Source organism: Aphelocoma coerulescens, chromosome 3 (assembly GCF_041296385.1).
Source record: "Aphelocoma coerulescens isolate FSJ_1873_10779 chromosome 3, UR_Acoe_1.0, whole genome shotgun sequence".
Taxonomy (NCBI): Eukaryota; Metazoa; Chordata; class Aves; order Passeriformes; family Corvidae; genus Aphelocoma; species Aphelocoma coerulescens.
In genome coordinates, this window is record NC_091016.1 from 124,608,036 (window position 1) to 124,634,509 (window position 26,474).

General features: G+C 54.7%; 2 protein-coding genes across 2 annotated transcripts in view; one reads left to right on the forward strand and one right to left on the reverse strand.

The window, feature by feature from the left end:
- The window catches only part of EFR3B (EFR3 homolog B), a 92,222-nt gene extending 76,758 nt beyond the window's left edge, over positions 1 to 15,464 (forward strand). Inside the window, exons 16-23 of the mRNA XM_069011882.1 lie at positions 1,814 to 1,945; positions 2,040 to 2,107; positions 3,391 to 3,518; positions 4,617 to 4,708; positions 5,230 to 5,278; positions 6,480 to 6,586; positions 9,799 to 9,848; positions 13,158 to 15,464. Of these exons, the coding sequence (XP_068867983.1) occupies positions 1,814 to 1,945; positions 2,040 to 2,107; positions 3,391 to 3,518; positions 4,617 to 4,708; positions 5,230 to 5,278; positions 6,480 to 6,586; positions 9,799 to 9,848; positions 13,158 to 13,269 (738 nt within the window). The 3' untranslated portion in view covers positions 13,270 to 15,464. The remainder of the gene's footprint in view (positions 1 to 1,813; positions 1,946 to 2,039; positions 2,108 to 3,390; positions 3,519 to 4,616; positions 4,709 to 5,229; positions 5,279 to 6,479; positions 6,587 to 9,798; positions 9,849 to 13,157) is intronic.
- A 1,279-nt stretch (positions 15,465 to 16,743) lies between these two features.
- POMC (proopiomelanocortin) lies at positions 16,744 to 19,493 on the reverse strand. Its single transcript, XM_069008675.1, has 2 exons — positions 19,335 to 19,493; positions 16,744 to 17,558 (listed from the first exon to the last, which is right to left on the reverse strand). Exons 1-2 carry the CDS (start codon positions 19,452 to 19,454, stop codon positions 17,001 to 17,003), a joined length of 678 nt encoding a protein of 225 aa, XP_068864776.1. The 5' UTR covers positions 19,455 to 19,493; the 3' UTR covers positions 16,744 to 17,000.
- Positions 19,494 to 26,474: the final 6,981 nt, after the last annotated feature.

Genomic DNA, 26,474 nt, shown 5'->3' on the forward strand with positions numbered 1-26,474 from the left:
TGGGGTTGGATTTGGGATTTGGGGTTGGGATTTGGGGTTTGGGGTTTCCAAGGCCGAGGTGCTCGTGGACCTCGTGCGCCTCGCGCTCGCCCTGCAGGTCCGGATCGAGCCGGATTGAGCCGGGATGAGCCGGATTGAGCCGGGATTTGGGGTTGGGTTTGGGGTTTAGGTTTTGGGGTTGGATTTGGGATTGGATTTGAGGTTTGGGATTGGATTTGGGGTTGGATTTGGGGTTTGGGGTTTGGGGTTGGATTTGGGATTTGGGGTTGGATTTGGGGTTTGGGGTTGGATTTGGGATTTGGGGTTGGATTTGGGATTTGGGGTTGGATTTGAGGTTTGGGATTTGGGGTTTGGGGTTTCCAAGGCCGAGGTGCTCGCGGACCTCGTGCGCCTCACGCTCGCCCTGCAGGTCCGGATGGAGCCGGGTGGAGCCGGATTGAGCCGGGATGAACCGGGATGAGCCGGGATTTGGGGTTGGGTTTGGGGTTTGGGATTTGGGGTTGGATTTGGGATTTTTATTGGGGATTTTTTGGGATTTTTTTTTTTTTTTTTTTTTTTTTTTTGTATTTTGGGGATTTTTGGAAATTGGGGGATTTTTGGGGGATTTTGGAGTTTTTTGGGATTTGGGGTTTTTTATGGCTTTGGAGTGTTTTGGGGATTTTTGGGATTTAAGGGGCTTTTTTTGGGATTTCAGGGGTTTTGGGGATTTTGGTTTTTTTGGGGATTTGGGGTTTTTTGGGGTTTCAGGGTTCTTTGTATTTTGGGGTTTTTTTTCAGGATTTGGGGGTTTTTTTCTGGATTTGGGAGGTTTTTTTCAGAAATTGGGACTTTTGGGGATTTGGGGTTTTTTTGGGATTTGGAGTGTTTTGATTTGAGGGTTTTTTTATGACTTCGGGGGTTTCTTGGGATTCGGAGGTTTTTTGGGATTTAGGGGATTTTTTGCGGGATTTCAGGGTTTTTTTGGGATTTCAGGGGTTCTTTTGGAAATAGGGGTTTTTTGGGGATTTGGGTTTTTTTGGGGGGGGATTTGGAGGTTTTTTTGGGATTTGGGGTTCTTAATTTGGGGGTTGGGGTTTGATTTGGGGTTTGGGGATTTTTTTGGATTTGGGTTTTTTTGGGGATTTGGGTTTGGTTTTTTTTTGGTATTTTGGGATTTTTTGGGAATTGGGGGAATTTTTTTGGATTTTGGAGTTCTTTTGGTTGGAGGGTTTTTTTATGACTTTGGAGTGTTTTGGGGATTTGGGGGATTTTTGGGATTTAAGGGGGTTTTTTTGGTATCTCAGGGGTGTTTTTGGAACTTAAGGGGGTTTTTTGGAAATCGGGATTTTTTGGGATTGGGGATTTTTTGCGGATTTGGGTTTTTTTGGGATTTGGGGTTTTTTGGGGGGATTTTGGGGGTTTTTTTGGCGTTTCAGGGGTTGTTTTGGGATTTAGGCTTTTTTGGGATTTGGGCTTTTTTGGGGGGATTTCTTTGGGGTTGCCAAGGCCGAGGTGCTCGCGGACCTCGTGCGCCTCACGCTCCCCCTGCAGGTCCGGAATTCTCTGGGAATGATCTGGGGATTCTGCGGGATTTGGGTTTTTTTGGGATTTGGGGTTTTTATTGGGATTTGGGGGTTTTTTTTAGGACAGATTTGGGGTTTTATCGAATCCTTCGGGGCGGATTTGGGGTTCTTTTTTTTTCGGGATGCGATTTAAGCTCCCTCCCCACCCAACCCCTTCCACGCCGCCGCCGATTCCCTCCCGCCCACGGAGATCCAACCCCTCCGGGAATGCGCTTTGACGCCGATCCCATGGGATTTTCCCGGATTTCCAGGAGCTGGCGCAGAACCCCGAGGAGCAGCTCCCGCCCTACAACCGCTGCGCCCTCCTGGCGCTCGGGGCCGCCTTCCTGAGCCTCATCAGCCAGCTGCTGACCGTGCCGCCCTTCTTCCAGCACATCCAGGAGGTGCGGCCGCAATCCCGGGAATCCCGGCAATCCCGGGACCTTTCCAGCACGTCCCGGCAGCTCCGAGCTGGGCTCCATCCCCCGTTTTCCGCAGGTGATCCAGAGCCGGCAGAAGGAGGCGCCGTTCCTGCTGCCCGAGGAGGTGTTCGGGGAGAACCCCAGGTGAGGGCGGGGAACGGAGCATTCCCGGATTTCTGAGCCCGAGGAATTGGGGCTGGAATTCCCAGGGAATCGCCGGGAGTGCTCAAGGAAAGGCTGGAGCAGCCTGGGATCATCGGGGGAGGTCCCGGGGCTGGGAATGGGATGGGATTGAAGCTGCGTGGATCCCAGGCAAAGCATCCCGGGATTCTGGGATCCAGGAGGCTGCGAATCCATGCCCAGGGGTTTTTCTGGGAGTCGGGGATGGGAAAGGGAAGGGAGACCCTTCCTGGAGTGCCGAGATTGCCAGGGAAGGGCCTGGAGGCCGGAATTCCTTCCCGCAGAGGAGTCGGGATGGGGCTGGATCCAATGCCAGGCTGGGAGAGGCGGGAATGGAGGGATTTCCCTGGGAAAGGGGAGTTCGGGCTGGGATCTTGGGAAGGGATTCCCGGCTGGGCTGGAATTCCCAGGGAATCCCCGGATCCCTGGCAGTGCCCAAGGAAAGGCTGGAGCAGCCTGGGATCATTGTGGGGTTGGAATGGGATGGGATTGGAGCTCCGTGGATCCCACCCAAAGCATTCCGGGATTCTGGGATTCCATGGAGCTGCTGGGATGGCTCCAGGCTGGGGGTCCCAGCACACAAATCCCGTGGGATGCAGCTCCAAGGGATTCAAGGATCCAGGGAATCCTCGGAGCCGCTTCCCGAGGCTGAAGGGGCTCCAGGAGAGCTGGGATTTGGGATTTGGGCTGGAGGGGCAGGAGGCAGGGAATGGCTTCCCAGTGGGAAAGGGGAGCTTGGGCTGGGATCTTGGGAAGGAATTCCTGGCTGGGCTGGAATTCCCAGGGAATGCCCGGATCCCTGGGAGCATCCAGGGAAAGGCTGGAGCCCCCTGGGATCATCGGGGGATGGGATCCGGATGGGGTTGAAGGTCCCTTCCCATGAAACCGTTCCGGGATTCCCGGATTATCAGCCCCGGGAATGGCAGGGTGGGAAGGACGTCAGGATTTTCCATGGGGAGAGGAAAACCTGTCCCAGCTCCCCTCGGGAACCACCGGAGCCATTCCAGGGCCGGCTCCGCTTGGATTTTGGGAAAAGCTCCCTCATCCTGTGGAGCCCTGGAACAGGGAATGGCGACATTCCCGAGGTTTCCGGAACTCCGGGAGCGTTTGGACAACGCTCCGGCACCGGGCGGGATTTTGGGATGAGAGCGTGGCCCGGAATCGAATCCGTGAGCCCTTTGGATCCCATGGAGCTGGGAACATCCCATAATTCCTCTCTTTCCATGGATTTTCCCGTTTCTCCGCAGGGTGAGCGGGAACCTGGAGCAGCTGGGGCCGGAGGTTTTCTTCTGGCAGAGTAAAATCAGCGAAATCCTGGGAAGCAGCGGATACAGCCTGGAGCGGCTCAGCATTCCCTACGTGCCGCAGCTGACCGGTACGGAAAACCGGGATAACCGGGAAAACCGGGATAACTGGGAAAACCGGGATAACCCAGGATTTGGGACAGGCTGGGCTGGGAATGTGGGATCCTCGCCATTCCCTGCCTCCTGCCCCTCCAGCCCAAATCCCAAATCCCAGCTCTCCTGGAGCCCCTTCAGGCTCGGGAAGCGGCTCCGAGGATTCCCTGGATCCTTCCCTGATCCAGCCGGACATTCCCGGCTCTCCCAGCCTGGCATTGGATCCAGCCCCATCCCGACTCTTCTCTCAGGAATTTTGGGAATAAGGGGGCCTTCCCTGGCAATCTCAGCACTCCAGGAAGGGTCTCCCTTCCCTTTTCCTCCCTTTTATATCCCCCAAATCCCATAAAAACCCCTCGGGATGCATTCTGAGTGTCCTTGATCCCAGAATTCCAGACTGGTTTGGGTGGGATCCACAGAGCTCCAATCCCATCCCATTCCAATCCCCCGATGATCCCAGGCTGCTCCAGCCTTTCCTTGGACACTGCCAGGGATCCGGGGATTCTCTGGGAATTCCAGTGCAGCCGGGAATCCCTTCCCAAGATCCCAGCCCGAGCTCCCCTTTCCCAGGGAAATCCCTCCATTCCCGCCTCTCCCAGCCTGGCATTGGATCCAGCCCCATCCCGACTCCTCTGCGGGAAGGAATTCCGGCCTCCAGGCCCTTCCCTGGCAATCTCGGCACTCCAGGAAGGGTCTCCCTTCCCTTTCCCATCCCCGACTCCCAGAAAAACCCCTGGGGATGGATTCGGAGCCTCCTGGATCCCAGAATCCCGGGATGCTTTGCCTGGGATCCACGCAGCTTCAATCCCATCCCATTCCCATCCCGGCACCTCCCCCGATGATCCCAGGCTGCTCCAGCCTTTCCTTGGGCACTGCCAGGGATCCCGGCATTCTCTGGGAATTCCAGCCCGGCCGGGAATTCCTTCCCAAGATCCCACCCCAAGCTCCCCTTTCCCGCTGAAGCCGTTCCCTGTGCCCTGTCCTGGCTGGATTTCGGGAATGGCTTTTCCCGGAGTCGGGCTGGGATTCCGAGGCCGGAATCGTTTCCTGATGCCGCCGTTCCGGTTCCTTCCCAGACGAGGATCGTTTATCCAAGAGGAAAAGCATCGGAGAAACCATTTCCCTGCAGGTGGAGGTGGAATCCAGGAACAGCCCGGAGCGGGAGCAGGTCCGGGATCCAGAGCTGGGAATTCCCTCGGGATGTGCCCTTCAACCCTCCCTTACCTGTGGGAATTCATGGCATTGTCGGTGTTGGAAAAGATCTCTGGGATCACCCACGGCTTCCCAGGAATTTCTGGGAACGTCAGGGAATTCCCAACTCCCTCCGGCGCTTCCCGAATTCCCGCCCAGGCGCCGGCAGATCCCGTTTCCCGCGGGATCCTGGGTGTCCCAGTGCTGGGACGTTGGGTGGCAAATCCCAGCATGCCGAGATTTTTCGGGTCGGAAAAGGCCCAAAATTCCCACCGGAATTCCTGATTTTCCCTGGATTCCCTTTCCTTAGCAACGGGAATCTTCGGAGGGGGATAAACCCGGGCTGCTCCAGCTGGAAAAATCCCGGATTTTTTAGGAGAAATATCCCAGATTTTTATGGAGAAACAACAAAACCAGAGCCTGGCCCGGTGGGTCTGGGATTCCCGCCTGGAATTCCGGGCTTTTCCTGGAATCTCATCCCGATTTCCCTCCCCGCAGAGAGCTCCGGCGGAGGAGATCACCTACGAGACGCTGAAAAAGGCCATCGGTAAGAGAGGGAATCCCGGGAATTCCGGGAATTTTGGGAATTTTGGGAATTCGGGAATGGGGTGGGGGTTTTATATTTGGAGGGGTTTTGGGGATTTTGGTTCTTTTTCTTTTGGGATTTGGGGGGTTTTGTTTGGGATTTAGGTTTTTCTGGGATTCGGGGATTTCTGGGAAGTTTTGGCGATTTGGGGTTTTTTGGGAATTTTGGGGGGTTTAGGGTTTTCTTGGATTTGGGGTTGGGGGGGGCTTTGGGATTTTTTTGGGGGTGGGAGGGGTTTTTTTTGGATTTAGGGTTTTTTTGGATTTACGAGGACTTTTTGGAATTTGGGGATTTTTTTGGGGGGGGGTTGGGGATTTTTGGGATTTGGGAGTTTTTTTTGGGATTTGGGTTTTTGGGGATTTGAGGGGTTTTTTTTTCAGTTTTTTTTTCAGATTTGGGGTATTTTGGACATTTTGGGGGTCTCTTTTATTTGGGGGGTTTTAGAGATTTGGGGTTTTTTTGGGATTTGGGTTTTGGGGGGGGATTTGGGTTTCTTTTTTTTTTGGATTATGGTTTTTTGGGGGATTTTGGTTTTTTTTCAGATTTGGAGCTGGTTTTGGGATTTGGGATTTTTTGGGCTTTGGGGCTTTTTTGAGGCATTTGGGAGTTTTTTTCGGAATTTGGGGGATTTTTGGGATTCGGGGGATTTGTGGCGGGGAATTTGTTGTTTCGGTGGGATTTTGAGGGTTTTTTTGGGGATTTGGTTGGGGTTTTTTTTTTTTTTGGGATCTGTTTGGAATTTGGGAATGGGGGAGCTTGGAAAAGCTCCGGGAGACGGAGGCCGAGCATTCCCAGCCGTGTCGGATTGGGAATCCCAAATCCCTCCGGGAACTGGACTCCACCACTGGGCAGCTCCAATCCCTGGCCGCTCTTTCCATGGAAAACCATTCCCAACACCCCCCGGAGCTCCCCCGGAGCCCATTCCCGCTTTTCCTGCGGGAAAAGCCATTCCCGATCCCACCTGGCTGCTTCCTCCTGGCCAAGAATTCCAGAGCGGGAAAACCCCTCGGGATCCTCCTTTTCTCCAGGCTGAGCCTTCCCGGCTCCTTCCCTCTTCTCCACCCCCTTCCCTGAATCCATTCCCACCCCCGATCCCAACCCTGGACCCCTTCTCCTCCATTCCCGCGGAACGCCGGAATTCCCGCTTTTCCCGCTTTTCCAGTGGACAGCGTGGCCGTGGAGGAGCAGGAGCGGGAGCGCCGGCGCCAGGTGGTGGAGAAGTTCCAGAAGGCTCCGTTCGAGGAGATCGCCGCCCACTGCGGCGCCCGGGTGAGCCGGCGCCGCCTTCCCGGGAATTCCGTCGGGAACGGGGGGGGGTTGGGAAGGAGGCGCCGGGAGCGGAAGGGCTGGAAAAGGCGGGGAAGAGGGAAGGGAAACGGGGATGGAATGGGGGGAGGGGAGGGCTGGAGAGGCGGAAAGAGCCGGTGCCCGACGAGCCCCAAACAGCCCCAAAAAGAAGCCGAAGCAAAAGCCCCAAAAAAGCCTCAGAAAGCCACCAAAAAAAGCCCCAAAAAGCGCAAGGCTGCAGAGGCCCAAAAAGCCACTAAAAAAATCCCCCAAAAAAACCCCAAAAAGGCCCAGAAAATCCCCAAAAAAGCCCCAAAAATCCCCAACAAGTGCAAGCCTGCAGAGGCCCAAAAAGCCCCCAAAAGCCGCCCAAAAAATCCCCCAAAAGCCCCCAAAACCCACAAGCCTGCAGAGGCCCAGAAAACCATCAAAAATACCCAAAAGCCCCCAAAAAATCCCAAAAAAGCCCCAAAAAGCCCCAAAAAGCCCCAAAAAAGCGCAAGCCTGCAGAGGCCCAAAAAGCCCCAAAAAAATCCCCAAAAATGGCCCAGAAAATCCCAAAAAAGCCCCAAAAAGCCCCAAAAAAGCCCCAAAAAGCGCAAGCCTGCAGAGGCCCAAGAAGCCCCCAAAAGCCCCAAAAATTCCCCAAAAGTGCAAGCCTGCAGAGGCCCAAACAGCCCCAAAAAATCCCCAAAAAGCCCGAAAAAAATCCTAAACCCCCCCCAAAAAGCCTCAAGCAGTACTAAAAAGTGAAAGCCTGCAGAGGCCCAAAAAGCCTCAAAAAGCCGCCCAAAAAATCCCCCAAAAGCCACCAAAAAATCCCAAAAAAGCCCCAAAAAGCCTCAAGAAGTGCAAGCCTGCAGAGGCCCAAAAAGCCACTAAAAAAATCAAAAAAAAAAACCCAAAAAGGCCCAGAAAATCCCCCAAAAAGCCCCAAAAATCCCCAACAAGTGCAAGCCTGCAGAGGCCCAAACAGCGCCAAAAAAATCCCCAAAAAGCCCCCAAAAAATCCCCCCAAAGCCCCAAAAAGCCTCAAGAAGCACCAAAAAGTGAAAGCCTGCAGAGGCCCAAAAAGCCTCAAAAAGCTGCCCAAAAAATCCCCCAAAAGCCACCAAAAAAATCCCAAAAAAGCCCCAAAAATCCTCAAGAAGTGCAAGTCTTCAGAGGCCCAAAAAGTCCCAAAAAATCCCCAAAAAAGCCTCAAAAAGCCCCCAAAAGCACAAGCCTGCAAAGCCCCAAAAATCCCCCAAAAGCCACCAAAAAATCCCAAAAAAGCCCCAAAAAGCCTCAAGAAGTGCAAGCCTGCAGAGGCCCAAAAAGCCCCCAAAAATCCCCAAAAAGCCACCAAAAAATCCCCAAAAAACCCCAAAAAGCCCCAAAAAAGCACAAGCCTGCAGAGGCCCAAAAAATCCCCAAAAAGCCTGAAAAAAAACCCCAAAAAGCCCCAAAAAGCCTCAAAAAGAACAAGCCCCAAAAAGCCCAAAAAATACCCCAAAAGCCACCAAAATATCCCAAAAAAGCCTCAAGAAGCCCCAAAAAAGCGCAAGCCTGCAGAGGCCCAAAAAGCCCCCAAAAGCCGCCCAAAAATCCCCCAAAAGTCCCAAAAAGCCCCCAAAAAATCCCCAAAAGCCCCAAAAAGCCCCCAAAACCCACAAGCCTGCAGAGGCCCAGAAAGCCTCAAAAATCCCCAAAAGCCACCAAAAAATCCCTGGAAAGCCCCAACATTCCCAAAAAATCCCCAAAAACCAGAAGCCTGCAAAGGCCCAAAAAGTCCCCAAAAATCCCCAAAAAGCCTCAAAGAGGCCCAAAACCCAAAATGCCCAAAAAGCCCAAAAACCCTCAAAAATGCCCCAAAAAGGGCCCAGAAAATCCCCCAAAAAACCCCAAAAATTCCCCAAAAGCGCAAGCCTGCAAAGGCCCAAAAAGCCCCCAAAAGGCACCCAAAAAATCCCCAAAAAGCCCCAAAGATCCCCAAAAAATCCCCAAAAAGCCACCAAAAATCCCCCAAAAGCCACCAAAAAATCCCAAAAAAGCCACCCCAAAAATCCCCCAAAACCGCAAGCCTGTAAAGGCCCAAAAAGCCACCCCAAAAATCCCCCAAGAGCCCCAAAAAGCCCCCAAAAAATCCCAAAAAAGCCCCAAAAAGCAGAAGCCTGGAACGGCCCAAAAAGCCTCGAGAAGCCACCCAAAAAATCCCCAAAAAAGCCCCAAAAATCCCCCAAAAAGCCACCCAAAAAGCCCCAAAAAATCCCTAAAAAGCCTAAAAAAAAACCCCCAAAAGCCCCAAAAAGCCCCCAAAAAATCCCCAAAAAGCCCCAAAAAGGCCCAAAACCCAAAAGGCCCCAAAAGCCCGAAAACCCTCAAAGAAGCCCCAAAAAAGGCCCAGAAAATGCCCAAAAAGCCCCCAAAAGCCCCAAAAAACGCAAGCCTGCAAAGGCCCAAAAAGGCCCCCAAAAGCCACCCAAAAATTCCCTAAAACATCCCCAAAAATTCCTAAAAAGCCTCAAAAAATCCCCCAAAGCCCCATAAATCCCCAAAAATCCCCCCAAATCCCCAAAAATCCCCAAAAAGCCTCAAAAATCCCCAAAAAGCCACCAAAAATCCCCCAAAAGCCACCAAAAAATCCCAAAAAAGCCCCCAAAATCCCCCAAAACCGCAAGCCTGTAAAGGCCCAAAAAGCCTCAAAAAGCCACCCCAAAAATCCCCAAAAAATCCCCAAAAATCCCCCAAAAATCCCCAAAAAGCCCCCAAAAATTCCCCAACAGCCACCAAAAAATCCCCCAAAATATCCCAAAAAAGCCCCAAAAATCCCCAAAAACCGCAACCCTGCAAAGGCCCAAAAAGCTTCAAAAGACCACCCAAAAAATCCCCCAAAATCCCCAAAAAATCCCCAAAAAGCCTCAAAAGGGCCCAAAAAGTCCCCAAAGCCCCCAAAAAATCCCTAAAAATCCCCCAAAATCCCCCAAAAGCCACCAAAAAATCCCAAAAAAATCCCAAAAAATCCCCAAAAAAGCCTCAAAAAGGCCCAAAAAGTCCCCAAAGCCCCCAAAAAGTTCCCAAAAAGCCCCAAAAATCCCCAAATCCGCGGCTACGAGGGCTGGCGGGGGCGGGGCGGGGCGGGGCCCCGCGCGGCGCTCGCGATTCCGGCGTTTTCCGGGCCGAGCGTCGGCAACGCCGATCGCCGGCTTTGGCAGGCCTCGCTGCTCCGGAGCAAACTGAACCAGATCTTCGAGATCACCATCCGGTGAGGGATCACCGGAATCACCGGGAGCGGGATCGGCGGGATTGGGATCGGTGGGATTGGGATTGGCGGGATTGGGATTGGTGGGATTGGGATCGGCGGGATTGGGATCGGTGGGATTGGGATTGGCGGAATTGGGATGGGCGGGGTTGGGATTGATGGGATTGGGATGAGTGGGCTGGGATCGGTGGGATTGGGATGGGCAGGATTGGGATTGGCAGGATTGGGATCAGTGGGATTGGGATCAGTGGGATTGGGATCGGCGGGATTGGTATCGGTGGGATTGGGATTGGCAGGGTTGGGATTGGTGGGATTGGGATCGGTGGGATTGGGATCAGTGGGATTGGGATCGGTGGGATTGGGATTGGTGGGATTGGGATTGGCGGGATTGGGATCGGTGGGATTGGGATTGGCAGGGTTGGGATTGGTGGGATTGGGATTGGCGGAATTGGGATGGGCGGGGTTGGGATTGATGGGATTGGGATGAATGGAATTGGGATTGGCGGGATTGGGATTGCCGGGATTGGGATGAGTGGGATTGGGATCGGTGGGATTGGGATGGGCAGGATTGGGATTGGCAGGATTGGAATCAGTGGGATTGGGATCAGTGGGATTGGGATCGGCGGGATTGGGATCGGTGGGGTTGGGATCAGTGGGATTGGGATCGGCGGGGTTGGGATTGGTGGAATTGGGATCAGCGGGATTGGGATCGGCGGGGTTGGGATGGTCAGGATTGGGATTGGCAGGGTTGGGATCAGCGGGAATGGGTTTGGCAGAATTGGGATCGGTGGGATTGGGATCGGCGGGATTGGGATCAGCGGGATCAGTGGGGTCACGATAGGTGGGATTGGGATTGGTGGGATTGGGATTGGCAGGATCGGGATCAGTGGGATTGGGATCAGTGGGATTGGGATTGGCAGGATTGGGATGGGCAGGATTGGGATGGGCGGGATTGGGATGGGCGGGACTGGGATCGGTGGGATTGGGATCAGTGGGATTGGGATCGGTGGGATTGGGGTTGGCGGGATTGGGATCAGCTGAATTGGTATCGGCGGGATTGGGATTGGCGGAATTGGGATCAGTGGGATTGGGATGGGCGGGATTGGGATGGGCGGGACTGGGATCGGTGGGATTGGGATCAGTGGGATTGGGATCGGTGGGATTGGGGTTGGCGGGATTGGGATTGGCAGGGCTGGGATCAGTGGAATTGGGATCGGCGGGATTGGGATCAGCGGGATCAGTGGGGTCACGATAGGTGGGATTGGGATCAGCAGGATTGGGATGGGCAGGATTGGGATTGGCAGGATCGGGATCAGCAGGAGCAGGATCAGGATCAGCGGGATTGGGATCAGTGGGATCAGCGGGATTGGGATGGGCGCTGGATTGGGATGGGCGGGATTGGGGTCAACGGGATTGGGATGGGCGGGATTGGGATGGGCGGGGTTGGGATCAGCGGGATTGGGATTGGGATTGGCAGGATTGGGATCAGCAGGAGCGGGATCAGAATCACTGGGATTGGGATCAGAGGGGTTCGGGAGGGGTCGGGATCGGCAGGATCAGGATCGGCAGGATTGGGATCAGCGGGATCAGCAGGATCAGTGGGATCGGCAGGATTGGGATCAGTGGGATCGGCAGGGTCGGGATCAGCGGGATTGGGATCAGCAGGATTGGGATTGGCAGGATTGGGATTGGCGGGATTGGGATTGGTGGGGTTGGGATTGGTGGGATTGGGATTGGCGGGGTCGGGATCGGTGGGATCGGGATCAGCGGGATGGGAATGGGAGCGGCTCCTGGGTGGTCGCCTTTTCCCACCCCAAATCCCCATTTCCCATTCCCAAATCCCCTTTCCCCACCCCAAATTCCCAAATCCCACCCCAAATCCCCATTTCCCACCCCAAATCCCCGTTTCCCATTCCCAAATCCCATTCCCCACCCCAAATCCCCTTTTCCCACCCCAAATCCCCATTTCCCATTCCCAAATCCCCTTTCCCACCCCAAATCCCCTTTTCCCACCCCAAATACCATTCCCCACCCCAAATCCCCTTTTTCCACCCCAAATCCCTTTTCCCATTCCCAAATCCCCTTTTCCCACCCCAAATTCCCAAATCCCACCCCAAATCCCCTTTCCCCATTCCCCATTCCCAAATCCCCTTTCCCCATTCCCAAATCCCCTTTTTCCACCCCCAATCCCTTTTCCCACCCAAATCCCCTTTTCCCACCCCAAATCCCCTTTTCCCATTCCCAAATCTCCTTTTCCCACCCCAAATTCCCAAATCCCACCCCAAATCCCCATTTCCCACCCCAAATCCCCATTTCCCATTCCCAAATCCCTTTTCCCACCCCAAACCCCCTTTCCCACCCCAAATCCCATTCCCCACCCCAAAACCCCTTTTCCCATCCCAAATTCCCAAATCCCACCCCAAATCCCCTTTCCCCATTCCCCATTCCCCACCCCAAATCCCCATTTCCTATTCCCAAATCCCCTTTTCCCATTCCCAAATCTCCTTTTCCCACCCCAAATTCCCAAATCCCACCCCAAATCCCCTTTCCCCATTCCCCATTCCCAAATCTCCTTTTCCCATTCCCAAATCCCTTTCCCCCTTCCCAAATCCCCTTTTTCCACCCCAAATCCCCTTTTCCCACCCCAGATCCCCATTTCCCACCCCAAATCCCCTTTTCCCATTCCCAAATCCCTTTCCCCATTCCCAAATCCCCTTTCCCCACCCCCAATCCCCATTTGCCACCCCAAATCCCCTTTTCCCACCCCAAATCCCATTCCCCACCCCAAATCCCCTTTTTCCACCCCAAATCCCTTTTCCCATTCCCAAATCCCCTTTTCCCACCCCAAATCCCTTTTCCCATTCCCAAATCCCTTTTCCCATTCCCAAATCCCTTTCCCCATTCCCAAATCCCCTTTCCCCACCCCAAATCCCCATTTCCCACCCCAAATCCCATTCCCCACCCCAAATCCCTTTCCCCATTCCCAAATCCCCTTTTCCCACCCCAAATCCCTTTCCCCATTCCCAAACCCCATTCCCCACCCCAAATCCCCATTTCCCATTCCCAAATCCCCTTTTCCCACCCCAAATCCCCTTTCCCACCCCAAACCCCATTTCCCGTTCCCAAACCCCCTTTTCCCACCCCAAATCCCATTCCCCACCCCAAATCCCTTTCCCCATTCCCAAATCCCCTTTCCCACCCCAAATCCCCATTTCCCACCCCAAATCCCATTCCCCACCCCAAATCCCTTTTCCCGAGCTCTCCCTCCCTCCCCGCTCCGGCTGATCCCGGTTTTTTTTTTGGGTTCTCCAGGCCTCCCCCGAGTCCCTCCGGCACCATTGCGGCCGCCTACGGCCAATCCCAATCCCAATCCCACTCGATCCCGGTGTACGAGATGAAATTCCCGGATCTCTGCGTCTACTGAAGGAGCCTCGTTCCCGCGGAATCCCGACGTTCCCGCGGAATCCCGACGTTCCCACGGAATCCCGACATTCCCACGGAATCCCGACGTTCCCGACGTTCCCACGGAATCCCGACGTTCCCACGGAATCCCGACATTCCCGATGTTCCCACGGAATCCCGACGTTCCCACATTCCCACGGAATCCCGACATTCCCACGGAATCCCAACGTTCCCACGGAATCCCGACGTTCCCGACGTTCCCACAGAATCCCGACGTTCCCACGGAATCCCGACGTTCCCGACGTTCCCACAGAATCCCGACATTCCCATGGAATCCCGACGTTCCCACGGAATCCCGACATTCCCGACGTTCCCACGGAATCCCGACATTCCCATGGAATCCCGACATTCCCGACGTTCCCACGGAATCCCGACATTTCCATGGAATCCCAACGTTCCCACGGAATCCCGACATTCCCGACGTTCCCACGGAATCCCGACATTCCCATGGAATCCCGACATTCCCGACGTTCCCATGGAATCCCGACGTTCCCACGGAATCCCGACATTCCCGACGTTCCCATGGAATCCCGACGTTCCCACGGAATCCCGACATTCCCGATGTTCCCATGGAATCCCGACGTTCCCACGGAATCCCGACATTCCCGATGTTCCCACGGAATCCCGACGTTCCCACAGAATCCCGACGTTCCCACGGAATCCCGACATTCCCGACGTTCCCACGGAATCTCAACGTTCCCACGGAATCCCGACATTCCCACGGAATCCCGACATTCCCATGGAATCCCGACGTTCCCGCGGAATCCCGACGTTCCCGCGGAATCCCGGCCTTCCCGCCGGGATTTGGGGATTTTTGGGATGCCCCCGGGAGCCGTTGCTGGGATTCCCTCTCCGCTCCGGGTTTTTCCTTGGGAAGAGGCAGCGGTGGCGCTCCGGGAATGTGCGTTTTCCCGGGATAACGCCCCGGGAATTCCCGGGGATGGATGGGAAAGGCGGGAAGGTCCCCTCGGATCCCAAATCGCCGTCGGAGGCAGGAACGCCGAGCCCAGATCCCGCTGGAATTCCCGGCTGGAATTCCGGAGCGAGCGTTCCCGGCAGCCGGGCGGGCTCCAGGGCGCTCGGAATGGGGATTCCTTTGGGAAAATCCAGGATTTTGGGGGGAAATCCATCCTCGGGCTGCTGGGAATGGCGGGAATATCGGGATTATCGGGAATATCGGGATTATCGGGATTATCGGGATTATCGGGAATATCAGGATTATCGGGAATATGGGGCCATTCCCGCCGTTTTCCGTGGGTTTGGGATGAGTTTCCGCAGTTCTGGGCGCTCCCGCCTGGAAAAATCCCAAATTGGGATTGGCAGGATTGGGATTGGCGGGATAGAGATTGCCGGGATCGGGGATCCCGCTCCCGGGGATTTGTGGATCCGTGGATCGCCGGATTCCTGGGATCGAAGGGGATTCGGGATGCGGGGCGGGATCGAGTTCGGCTTCGCTGGAAGCAGCGCCCGGATCTTCCCAAAAAAACCCCTCGGGAATGGGGAAGGACGGGAAGGAAAAGGAAACGTCGGGATCCCGGGATTCGCTGCCGGACGTTTTCCGAGCGCCGGAGAACTTTGGGATGTGGGGTGGGACGGGCGCGTCCCGGGAATCCTGGGAATGTTGGGAATTCCTGGGGTCGGGAAAAGCGGGAAGAGCCCTTTCCTGGGAAAATTGCTGGAATTATTCACAAAAAACAGTGGGAAAAGCACTTTCCTGGTGGGAAAATTGCTGGAATCGTTCCCGAAAACGGCGGGAAGAGCCTTTTCCTGGGAAAATTGCTGGAATTCATCCCAAAAATGGCGGGAAGAGCCTTTTCCTGGGAAAATTGCTGGAATTCTTCCCGAAAATGGCGGGAAGAGCCTTTTCCTGGGAAAATTGCTGGAATTAATCCCAAAAATGGCGGGAAGAGCCTTTTCCTGGGAAAATTGCTGGAATTCTTCCCGAAAATGGCGGGAAAAGCACTTTCCTGGTGGGAAAATTGCTGGAATCGTTCCCGAAAACAGCGGGAAGAGCCTTTTCCATGGAAAATTGCTGGAATTCATCCCGAAATCCAGTGGGAAGAGCCTTTTCCATGGAAAATTGCTGGAATCGTTCCCGAAAACAGCGGGAAGAGCCTTTTCCATGGAAAATTGCTGGAATTCTTCCCGAAATCCAGTGGGAAGAGCCTTTTCCCTGGAAAGTTGCTGGAATCGTTCCCGAAAACGGCGGGAAGAGCCTTTTCCCGGGAAAATTGCTGGAATCGTTCCCAAAAATGGCGGGAAGAGCCTTTTCCATGGAAAATTGCTGGAATCGTTCCCAAAAACAGCAGAAGAGCCTTTTCCTGGGAAAATTGCTGGAATTCATCCCAAAAAACAGTGGGAAAAGCACCGGGAAAACCCCTCCGGAGGGAAGAAGCGGGAAAAGGAGGAGGAATCCATCGGGAACGCTCCCGGAATTCCCAGGGACCCTCTGGAGCCCCGGGAATTCTCCCGCCCTTCCCGGCGCTTTTCCCTCGCTCCGGCCGCGTCCCTGGAATGTCGTCGGGGATCCCAAATCCCACCGGGATTCCCGTTCCCAATAAACGTCGATGTTGGCACCGCAGGGCTGGGAGTGCTGGGAATTTTCTGGGAATGGTTCCGGGTGGAGGGGGGGGGAGGGAAGGATCGGCCGATTCCATGGGCAGGGATCCCACGGGCCTGGGAGGCTCCGACTTTTCCTTGGGTGCTCCCAGTGATCCGGAGATTCCCTGGGAATTCCAGCGCAGCCGGGAATCCCTTCCCCAGATCCCAGCCCGAGCTCCCCTTTCCCAGGGAAATCCCTCCATTCCCGCCTCTCCCAGCCTGGCATTGGATCCAGCCCCATCCCGACTCCTCTGCGGGAAGGAATTCCGGCCTCCAGGCCCTTCCCTGGCAATCTCGGCACTCCAGGAAGGGTCTCCCTTCCCTTTCCCATCCCCGACTCCCAGAAAAACCCCTGGGCATGGATTCGCAGCCTCCTGGATCCCAGAATCCCGGGATGCTTTGCCTGGGATCCACGCAGCTTCAATCCCATCCCATTCCCAGCCCGGCACCTCCCCCGATGATCCCAGGCTGCTCCAGCCTTTCCTTGGGCACTGCCAGGGATTCCCTGGGAATTCCAGCCCGGCCGGGAATCCCTTCCCGAGATCCCAAGAAATCTCCCTTTTCCCTGCCTCCTTCCGCTCCGTCCCGTTTTCCCCCTTGGCAAACTTCCCAGCCTTCCCAGTTCCTTCCCCATCTCTCCCGAACTGGGAATTCCAAGTCATTCCCCCTCCCTCATCCCCAAACATTCCCCCCCAACCCTTTCCCCCGCCCATTCCCAACCTCCGCATCCATCCCCGATTCCCACATTTTTCCCCCCCCGGGAGCCGCCGGCACCCTCCGAACGCTCTCATCCGTATTTTTTTTATTTTTTATTTTTTTTTATTTCTTCGGGAATTCCCCAGCCCTCCTTTCCAACATTTGGACAGCTCCGCCGGGATCCCGCCATCCCAAGAATCCCCAGCCGGGATTTATCCCACCACCACCACCACCACATTCCCGAGCGGGATTCACCCCTGTCTCCCCCACCTCATTCCCACCCAGAATCCCGGGATTTGGACGAGGGATTTGGATGACGGAGCGGGAGCGCTGAGGGGACGCGACGGGCTGGGGGTTGGGGGGAGGGGAATCCCATGGGATTTTCCCGCTTTTCCATCACTGCCCTTCCTTGGAAAGGCTTTTCCCGATGGCGTTCTTGAAGAGCGTCACCAGCGGGGTCCGGATCCGCTCCGAGCTCATGAAGCCTCCGTAGCGTTTTTCCTTCCGGGATCGATCCCACGGGAATCTCTCCTCCTCCTCCTCCTCCTCCTCTTCCTCCTCCTCCCCCTCCTCCTCCCAGGGCGCTTCCCGCCGGAATTCCAGCGGGGAATTCTCCGCCGACTCCTCCTCGGCTCCGCCGGGATAAACCTTGACGGGCCTCCTCTTGCGGCCCACGGGCTTCCCCCATCGGAAGTGCTCCATGGAATACGAGCGCTTCCCTTCTTCCCGCTCCCCCGGGCGCCGGGAAAAGGCCGTCCCGGCCTCGGCGCCCGTTCCCTCTTCCCGTTTCCGCATCCCGGGAATGCTGCTGCTGTTCCCGCGGCCGAACTGGTTCCATCGGAAGTGGCTCATGACGTAGCGCCGGAGGCTCTCGGACAGCGGCTGCAGGTGCCCGTTCCCGGGAAAAACCGGCGCTTCCAAGGAAAGCCGGGCCCGGCACGATCCCGGGCAGGCCTGGGTGGGATGGAGGAATTGGGGGGGAGAGGGGGAAAAACGGCGGGGTGGGAATTCCGGGCGTGGAATTCCCGCCCGCGGCGCTCCCGAGGGGTTTTTTTTTTGGGAATGATGGAGGTGGGAGGGGGAAGGTGGGATGGGATGGGATGGGGGGAGAGGGGGGTTGGGAATGCGAACGCTTGGATTGGTGGCGTTCCCAGGATCTGGGGGGTCGTGGAATGTCCGGTCCTGGAATGGTTTGGGTGGGAAACTCATCCGCGACGCCGACTTTTCCTTGGACGCTGCCAGGGACTCCCTGGGAATTCCGGCCCAGCCGGGAATCCCTTCCCGAGATCCCAGCCCGAGCTCCCCTTTCCCAGGGAAATCCCTCCATTCCCGCCTCTCCCAGCCTGGCATTGGATCCAGCCCCATCCCGACTCCTCTCTGAGGAATTTTGGGAATAAGGGGGCCTTCCCTGGCAATCTCGGCACTCCAGGAAGGGTCTCCCTTCCCTTTTCCTCCCTTTTATATCCCCCAAATCCCATAAAAACCCCTGGGGATGGATTCTGAGTGTCCTTGATCCCAGAATTCCAGACTGGTTTGGCTGGGATCCACGCAGCTCCAATCCCATCCCATTCCAATCCCCCGATGATCCCAGGCTGCTCCAGCCTTTCCTTGGACACTGCCAGGGATCCGGGCATTCCCTGGGAATTCCAGCGCAGCCGGGAATCCCTTCCCAAGATCCCAGCCCGAGCTCCCCTTTCCCAGGGAAATCCCTCCATTCCCGCCTCTCCCAGCCTGGCATTGGATCCAGCCCCATCCCGACTCCTCTGCGGGAAGGAATTCCGGCCTCCAGGCCCTTCCCTGGCAATCTCGGCACTCCAGGAAGGGTCTCCCTTCCCTTTCCCATCCCCGACTCCCAGAAAAACCCCTGGGCATGGATTCGCAGCCTCCTGGATCCCAGAATCCCGGGATGCTTTGCCTGGGATCCACGCAGCTTCAATCCCATCCCATTCCCATCCCGGCACCTCCCCCGATGATCCCAGGCTGCTCCAGCCTTTCCTTGGACACTGCCAGGGATCCGGGCACTCCCTGGGAATTCCAGCCCAGCCGGGAATCCCTTCCCAAGATCCCAGCCCGAGCTCCCCTTTCCCAGGGAAATCCCTCCATTCCCGCCTCTCCCAGCCTGGCATTGGATCCAGCCCCATCCCGACTCCTCTGCGGGAAGGAATTCCGGCCTCCAGGCCCTTCCCTGGCAATCTCGGCACTCCAGGAAGGGTCTCCCTTCCCTTTCCCATCCCCGACTCCCAGAAAAACCCCTGGGCATGGATTCGCAGCCTCCTGGATCCCAGAATCCCGGGATGCTTTGCCTGGGATCCACGCAGCTTCAATCCCATCCCATTCCCAGCCCGGCACCTCCCCCGATGATCCCAGGCTGCTCCAGCCTTTCCTTGGGCACTGCCAGGGATCCGGGCATTCCCTGGGAATTCCAGCCCAGCCGGGAATCCCTTCCCAAGATCCCAAGAAATCTCCCCTTTCCCACTGGGAAGCCATTCCCTGCCTCCTGCCCCTCCAGCCCAAATCCCTCCGTTTTTTCTGGGATCTTTGGGAGCTGGGATTTGACCCCCATCCATCTCCAGGAAAATCCCGATTCCCAAATCCCACCTTCCTTTTCCTGGCTCCCATCCCTTCCCTTTCCCGCCCCACCCATGGATCCCAAAATCCTCATCCCACATTCCCGAGGGTTTCCCCCCCCCCCTCCCCATTCCCGAATTCCCGCCGCATCCAAGGCCTTACCAGCATTCCCGCCTCGCTGCTGAGGTCCTGGCACTTGGAATTCTCCCAGCACGGCCCGGAGGCTCCGGTGGAATTCCAGAGGAGCAGCCCCAGCACCACGGGAAGGATTCCCAACCCCATCCCGGCTGGAAAAAAAACGAGGCCGGGATCACGCAGGGAGCAGAGAGGCCAAAAAAAAAAAAAAAAACAAACCACAAAAAACCGGGAAGGAACTGCGGGAAAATCCCAGGAAAAAAGAAAATAAAAATCTCATCAGCATCACCGGGAAATTCCGGAATTCCTTTGGGATTCGGCCACCGCGGAATTTTCCATCCCGGAGTTGGGATCGGAGCGGTGGGATTGGTTCTGGTGGCAATTCCGGGTTCTCCCGTTCCCTCCTGGGTTTTCCCGGGATTTGCAGGCTTGGGGGAAATGGGAATCGTCTCGGGAATTGTGGGGAAATGATCCCGATCCCAGAAAAGGAGAGGGAATTTTCCCGAGGGAAACTGAGGCACGGGAAAGGGAATCCCCTGGATCCGCCTCTGTCCCGGCTCCAAAATTAGGGAAAAATCCCCTCCTGAGCATTCCCAGGATTTCCCGGCTTTGGGAAAATGGGATTTGGCAAAAAAAATTAAGGGAAAATGATCCCGATCCCAGAAAACGGGAGGGAATTTTCCCGAGGGAAACTGAGGCACGGGAAAGGGAATCCCTGGATCGGTCCCATTCCCGGCTCAATCCCTCCAAAAAAAAGGGAAAAATTCCTTCCCGGGAGTTCCTAAATTTTGGGAAAATGGGATTTATTAAGGGACAATGATCCCGATCCCAGAAAAAGAGAAGGAATTTTCCAGAGGGAAACTGAGGCACGGGAAAGGGAATCCCTGGATCCGTCCCATTCCCGGCTCAATCCCTCCAAAAAAACCAGGAAAAATTCCCTCCCGAGCATTCCCAGGATTTCCCGGCTTTGGGAAAACGGGATTTTACAGGGAATTATGGGAAAACCGGATTTTTACAGGGAGCTATGGGAAAAATGGGATTTTTACGGGGAATTATGGGAAAAATGGGATTTTTACGGGGAATTATGGGAAAATGGGATTTTCCCAAGGCTGGGAATGCTCAGGAGGGAATTTTTCCTGGTTTTTTTGGAGGGATTGAGCCGGGAATGGGACGGATCCAGGGATTCCCTTTCCGTGCCTCAGTTTCCCTCGGGAAAATTCCCTCCCGTTTTCTGGGATCGGGATCATTTTCCCTTAATTTTTTTTTGCCAAATCCCATTTTCCCAAAGCCGGGAAATCCTGGGAATGCTCAGGAGGGGATTTTTCCCTTTTTTTTGGAGGGATTGAGCCGGGAATGGGACGGATCCAGGGATTCCCTTTCCCGTGCCTCAGTTTCCCTCAGGAAAATTCCTTCTCATTTTCTGGGATCGGGATCATTGTCCCTTAATAAATCCCATTTTCCCAAAATTTAGGAACTCCCGGGAAGGAATTTTTCCTTTTTTTTTGGAGGGATTGAGCCGGGAATGGGACGGATCCAGGGATTCCCTTTCCCGTGCCTCAGTTTCCCTCTGGAAAAATCCCTCCCGTTTTCTGGGATTGGGATCATTGTTCCTTAATATTTTTTTTGCCAAATCCCATTTTCCCAAAGCCGGGAAATCCTGGGAATGCTCAGGAGGGGATTTTTCCCTAATTTTGGAGCCGGGGCAGAGGCGGATCCAGGGATTCCCTTTCCCGTGCCTCAGTTTCCCTCTGGAAAATTCCCTCCCATTTTCTGGGATCGGGATCATTTTCCCTTAATTTTTTTTGCAAAATCCCATTTTCCCAAAGCCGGGAAATCCTGGGAATGCTCAGGAGGGGATTTTTCCCTAATTTTGGAGCCGGGGCAGAGGCGGATCCAGGGATTCCCTTTCCCGTGCCTCAGTTTCCCTCTGGAAAATTCCCTCCCATTTTCTGGGATCGGGATCATTTTCCCTTAATTTTTTTTGCAAAATCCCATTTTCCCAAAGCCGGGAAATCCTGGGAATGCTCAGGAGGGGATTTTTCCCTAATTTTGGAGCCGGGACAGAGGCGGATCCAGGGATTCCCTTTCCCGTGCCTCAGTTTCCCTCTGGAAAATTCCCTCCCATTTTCTGGGATCGGGATCATTTTCCCTTAATTTTTTTTGCAAAATCCCATTTTCCCAAAGCCGGGAAATCCTGGGAATGCTCAGGAGGGGATTTTTCCCTAATTTTGGAGCCGGGGCAGAGGCGGATCCAGGGATTCCCTTTCCCGTGCCTCAGTTTCCCTCTGGAAAATTCCCTCCCATTTTCTGGGATCGGGATCATTTTCCCTTAATTTTTTTTGCAAAATCCCATTTTCCCAAAGCCGGGAAATCCTGGGAATGCTCAGGAGGGGATTTTTCCCTAATTTTGGAGCCGGGACAGAGGCGGATCCAGGGATTCCCTTCCCTTCCCCTCCCGGCCTTTCCCGGGATTTCCCAGCCTTGGGAAAATGGGAATTGTCTCGGGAATTGTGGGAAAATGATCCCGATCCCAGAAAAGGAGAGGGAATTTTCCTGAGGGAAACTGAGGCACGGGAAAGGGAATCCCTGGATCCGTCCCATTCCCGGCTCAATCCCTCCAAAAAAACCAGGAAAAATTCCCTCCTGAGCATTCCCAGCCTTGGGAAAATGGGATTTTACAGGGAATTATGGGAAAACCGGATTTTTACGGGGAATTATGGGAAAAATGGGATTTTCCCAAGGCTGGGAATGCTCAGGAGGGAATTTTTCCTGTTTTTTTTGGAGGGATTGAGCCGGGAATGGGACGGATCCAGGGATTCCCTTTCCCGTGCCTCAGTTTCCCTCGGGAAAATTCCCTCCCGTTTTCTGGGATCGGGATCATTTTTTCCCTAATTTTTTGCAAAAATCCCATTTTCCAAAGCCGGGAAATCCTGGGAATGCTCAGGAGGGGATTTTTCCCTTTTTTTTTGAGGGATTGAGCCGGGAATGGGACGGATCCAGGGATTCCCTTCCCGTGCCTCAGTTTCCCTCGGGAAAAATCCCTCCCATTTTCTGGGATCGGGATCATTTTCCCTTAATTTTTTTTGCCAAATCCCATTTTCCCAAAGCCGGGAAATCCTGGGAATGCTCAGGAGGGGATTTTTCCCTAATTTTGGAGCCGGCACAGAGGCGGATCCAGGGATTCCCTTTCCCGTGCCTCAGTTTCCCTCTGGAAAATTCCCTCCCATTTTCTGGGATCGGGATCATTTTCCCTTAATTTTTTTTGCAAAATCCCATTTTCCCAAAGCCGGGAAATCCTGGGAATGCTCAGGAGGGGATTTTTCCCTAATTTTGGAGCCGGGGCAGAGGCGGATCCAGGGATTCCCTTTCCCGTGCCTCAGTTTCCCTCTGGAAAATTCCCTCCCATTTTCTGGGATCGGGATCATTTTCCCTTAATTTTTTTTGCAAAATCCCATTTTCCCAAAGCCGGGAAATCCTGGGAATGCTCAGGAGGGGATTTTTCCCTAATTTTGGAGCCGGGACAGAGGCGGATCCAGGGATTCCCTTCCCTTCCCCTCCCGGCCTTTCCCGGGATTTCCCAGCCTTGGGAAAATGGGAATTGTCTCGGGAATTGTGGGAAAATGATCCCGATCCCAGAAAAGGAGAGGGAATTTTCCTGAGGGAAACTGAGGCACGGGAAAGGGAATCCCTGGATCCGTCCCATTCCCGGCTCAATCCCTCCAAAAAAACCAGGAAAAATTCCCTCCTGAGCATTCCCAGCCTTGGGAAAATGGGATTTTACAGGGAATTATGGGAAAACCGGATTTTTACGGGGAATTATGGGAAAAATGGGATTTTCCCAAGGCTGGGAATGCTCAGGAGGGAATTTTTCCTGTTTTTTTTGGAGGGATTGAGCCGGGAATGGGACGGATCCAGGGATTCCCTTTCCCGTGCCTCAGTTTCCCTCGGGAAAATTCCCTCCCGTTTTCTGGGATCGGGATCATTTTTTCCCTAATTTTTTGCAAAAATCCCATTTTCCAAAGCCGGGAAATCCTGGGAATGCTCAGGAGGGGATTTTTCCCTTTTTTTTTGAGGGATTGAGCCGGGAATGGGACGGATCCAGGGATTCCCTTCCCGTGCCTCAGTTTCCCTCGGGAAAAATCCCTCCCATTTTCTGGGATCGGGATCATTTTCCCTTAATTTTTTTTGCCAAATCCCATTTTCCCAAAGCCGGGAAATCCTGGGAATGCTCAGGAGGGGATTTTTCCCTAATTTTGGAGCCGGGACAGAGGCGGATCCAGGGATTCCCTTCCCGTGCCTCAGTTTCCCTCAGGAAAATTCTCTCTCCTTTTCTGGGATCGGGATCATTGTTCCTTAATTTTTTTTGCCAAATCCCATTTTCCCAAGGCCGGGAAATCCTGGGAATGCTCAGGAGGGGATTTTTCCCCTCCCTCGGGAGCTTCCAGGTGGCTCCTGGCCGGAGCAGAATTCCTTGGGAAGAGGCAAAAAACGATCCCGAGGGTGGGGACGGGAACGGGAATAAACCCGGGAAAGGGATGGGAGCAGAAAGTCGGGATTGAAGTGGGAAAACCGGGAAAAGGGGCCAAATTTCGGGATCAAAGGCTGGAATTGGGAATCCCCCGGGATTAACCCCCGAAATTCCAAGAGAATCTGGAATTCAGAGGAGAAAAGGATGGGAAAAAAAATCCCAAAAAACCGGGAGCGAGGCTGGATTTGATTCCCGATCCTTCGGGAAAAGGCCGAGAATTCCCAGATTTCTTTCGGCCGGGATTTTTTGGGATTTACCTGGAATGGGATCCCGGCCGCTGCCGGCGCTGCTCCTTCCCCTTTTCCCGAGCGTTTCCAGGGAGCCTCTGGCTCTGCTCCGCTCATCCCGAGGTTTTTATATCCAGAGGGAAGGAGGGGCTGGAGGGGGAAAATCGGGATCGTTCCAGGTGGGGAACAAAGGAGCCGCATCCCGGCGGGATTAACAGCCCCGGGAAAGTTTTCCAGGAGCTCCGGAGGGGATTTGGGAGCGGGGAAAGGATGGGAAAGAATTCCCGGGGTTGGGAATGGGCTTGGGAGCGGCGGGAATTGGGGATGGGAGAGGGGGGATGAGGTGCGGAGGGAATGGGGATCCCAAAGGGTTCAGGGATGGATTTGGGATGGGGTTGGGAATAGGGGAAGGGGGGGGGGAGTGGCCAATTCCAAATCCGTCCTAAATCCATCCCAAATCCGTCCCAACCCCATCCCAAATCCATTCCAAATCAATCAAAATCCATCCCAAATCCATCCCAAATCCATCCCAACCCCATCCCAAATCCATCCCAAATCCCATCCCAAATCCATCCCAAATCCCTCCCAAATCCGTCCCGAATCCATCCCAACCCCATCCCAAATCCATCCCAAACCCATCCCAAATCCATCCCAACCCCATCCCAAATCCATCCCAAATCCCATCCCAAATCCATCCCAAATCCATCCCAACCCCATCCCAAATCCATCCCAAATCCATCCCAAATCCATCCCAACCCCCTCCCAAATCCATCCCAAATCCATCCCAAATCCATCCCAAATCCGTCCCAACCACACCCCAAATCCATCCCAAATCCATCCCAAATCCATCCCAACCCCCTCCCAAATCCATCCCAATCCCATCCCAAATCCATCCCAAATCCACCCCAAATCCATCACATTTTCCCGGATTGGGATTTGGATTTGGGATAGATTTGGCATTTGGGGTTGGGATGGGGTTGGGATGGATTTGGGATGGATTTGGGGTGGGATTGGGATTTGGGATGGATTTGGGGTGGATTTGGGATGGATTTGGGATGGGGTTGGGATGGACTTGGGATGGATTTGGGATGGATTTGGGATGGATTTGGGATGGATTTGGGGTGGATTTGGGATGGATTTGGGGTGTGGTTGTGATGGATTTGGGATGGGGTTGGGATGGATTTGGGATGGATTTGGGATGGGATTGGGATTTGGGATGGATTTGGGATGGATTTGGGGTGGGGTTGGGATTTGGGATGGGATTTGGGATGGATTTGGGGTGGATTTGGGATGGATTTGGGATGGGGTTGGGATGGACTTGGGATGGATTTGGGATGGATTTGGGATGGATTTGGGATGGATTTCGGATTGGGTTCCTTGCCCATAAAAATCCCGGGATAATCAAGCCAGCGAGGCCCCTCCAACCTCATCCCATTCCACGGGCAGCGGTGTTTTCCACCATCCCGGCTTTTCCATCCCATCCTCATTCCCAGAAATCCGGGACGTGCCGCCCTTTCCCGGCCGCATCCGGGGCCGGTTGGGGTTTCATTCCCACGTGATTCCTGCCCTTTCCCGATTAATCCGGGACCAGCTCGCACCTGGATGTGAATGAGCTCCGGGAGCCGGCCGAGAAAATCGCGGATGGGCTCAAATCCCACAAATCCCTCGGGATGCGGGGTTGGCCGGGAGCTGTCGGGGGTCATGGAAGCGGGAAGTGCTCCGGAGGGGGGGCCGGGGTCATAAAAACCTTGGGATTTGTCCCAGGATTCTTTGGGATTGAAAGCTTGGAGTCGATGCTTTTTTCCAAGGGTTTTTCCAGCTTTAAATCCCGGATTCCCGACTTCGAGAAATCCGTGATTCCCAACCTTAATAACTCTAAGGTTTTCACAATTTTTGGGATTCCCAAAGCAGTTCCAAGTCCAAAAAATCCGGGATTTGCCTGACAACAATCAGCGGGAAAAGGGAAATCCGGAGGCTCCAGAATTCCAGGGAATCCCCAAAATCCACCCAAACCTCGACCCTGCTCCGATCCAGGGATCCCATCCCAGGCCGGCCCCAAATCCCTGGATTCAGGAGAGCCCTGGGATTGCCGGGAACGCCGGCCGGAGATGTCTCAGCAAGGATCGGGATTGAGGATTTTGGGATGGAGCCGGGAATTGCGGTGGGATTTGGGATGGAGCGGGGAGAGGAGAAGCTGCACAGCAGGAGAGCGCTGGGATCCCGGGATCCCGGAATTCCAGCCGGGATTGGGTGGGACGGGACCTTCAATCCCATCCCATCCCGACCCCACAGTGATCCCAGGCGGATCCAACCTTTCCCTGGATGCTCCCAGGGATTCTCTGGGAATTCCAGCGCAGCCAGGAATCCCTTCCCAAGATCCCAGCCCGAGCTCCCCTTTCCCAGGGAAATCCC

Coding starts and splice junctions, on each gene's coding strand:
- POMC (XM_069008675.1), bottom strand. CDS start 19,454: ATGGGGTTGGGAATCCTTCCCGTGGTGCTGGGGCTGCTCCTCTGGAAT. Junction 17,559..19,334: donor GCAGCGAGGCGGGAATGCTG/GTAAGGCCTTGG, acceptor CATCCCACCCAG/GCCTGCCCGGGATCGTGCCG.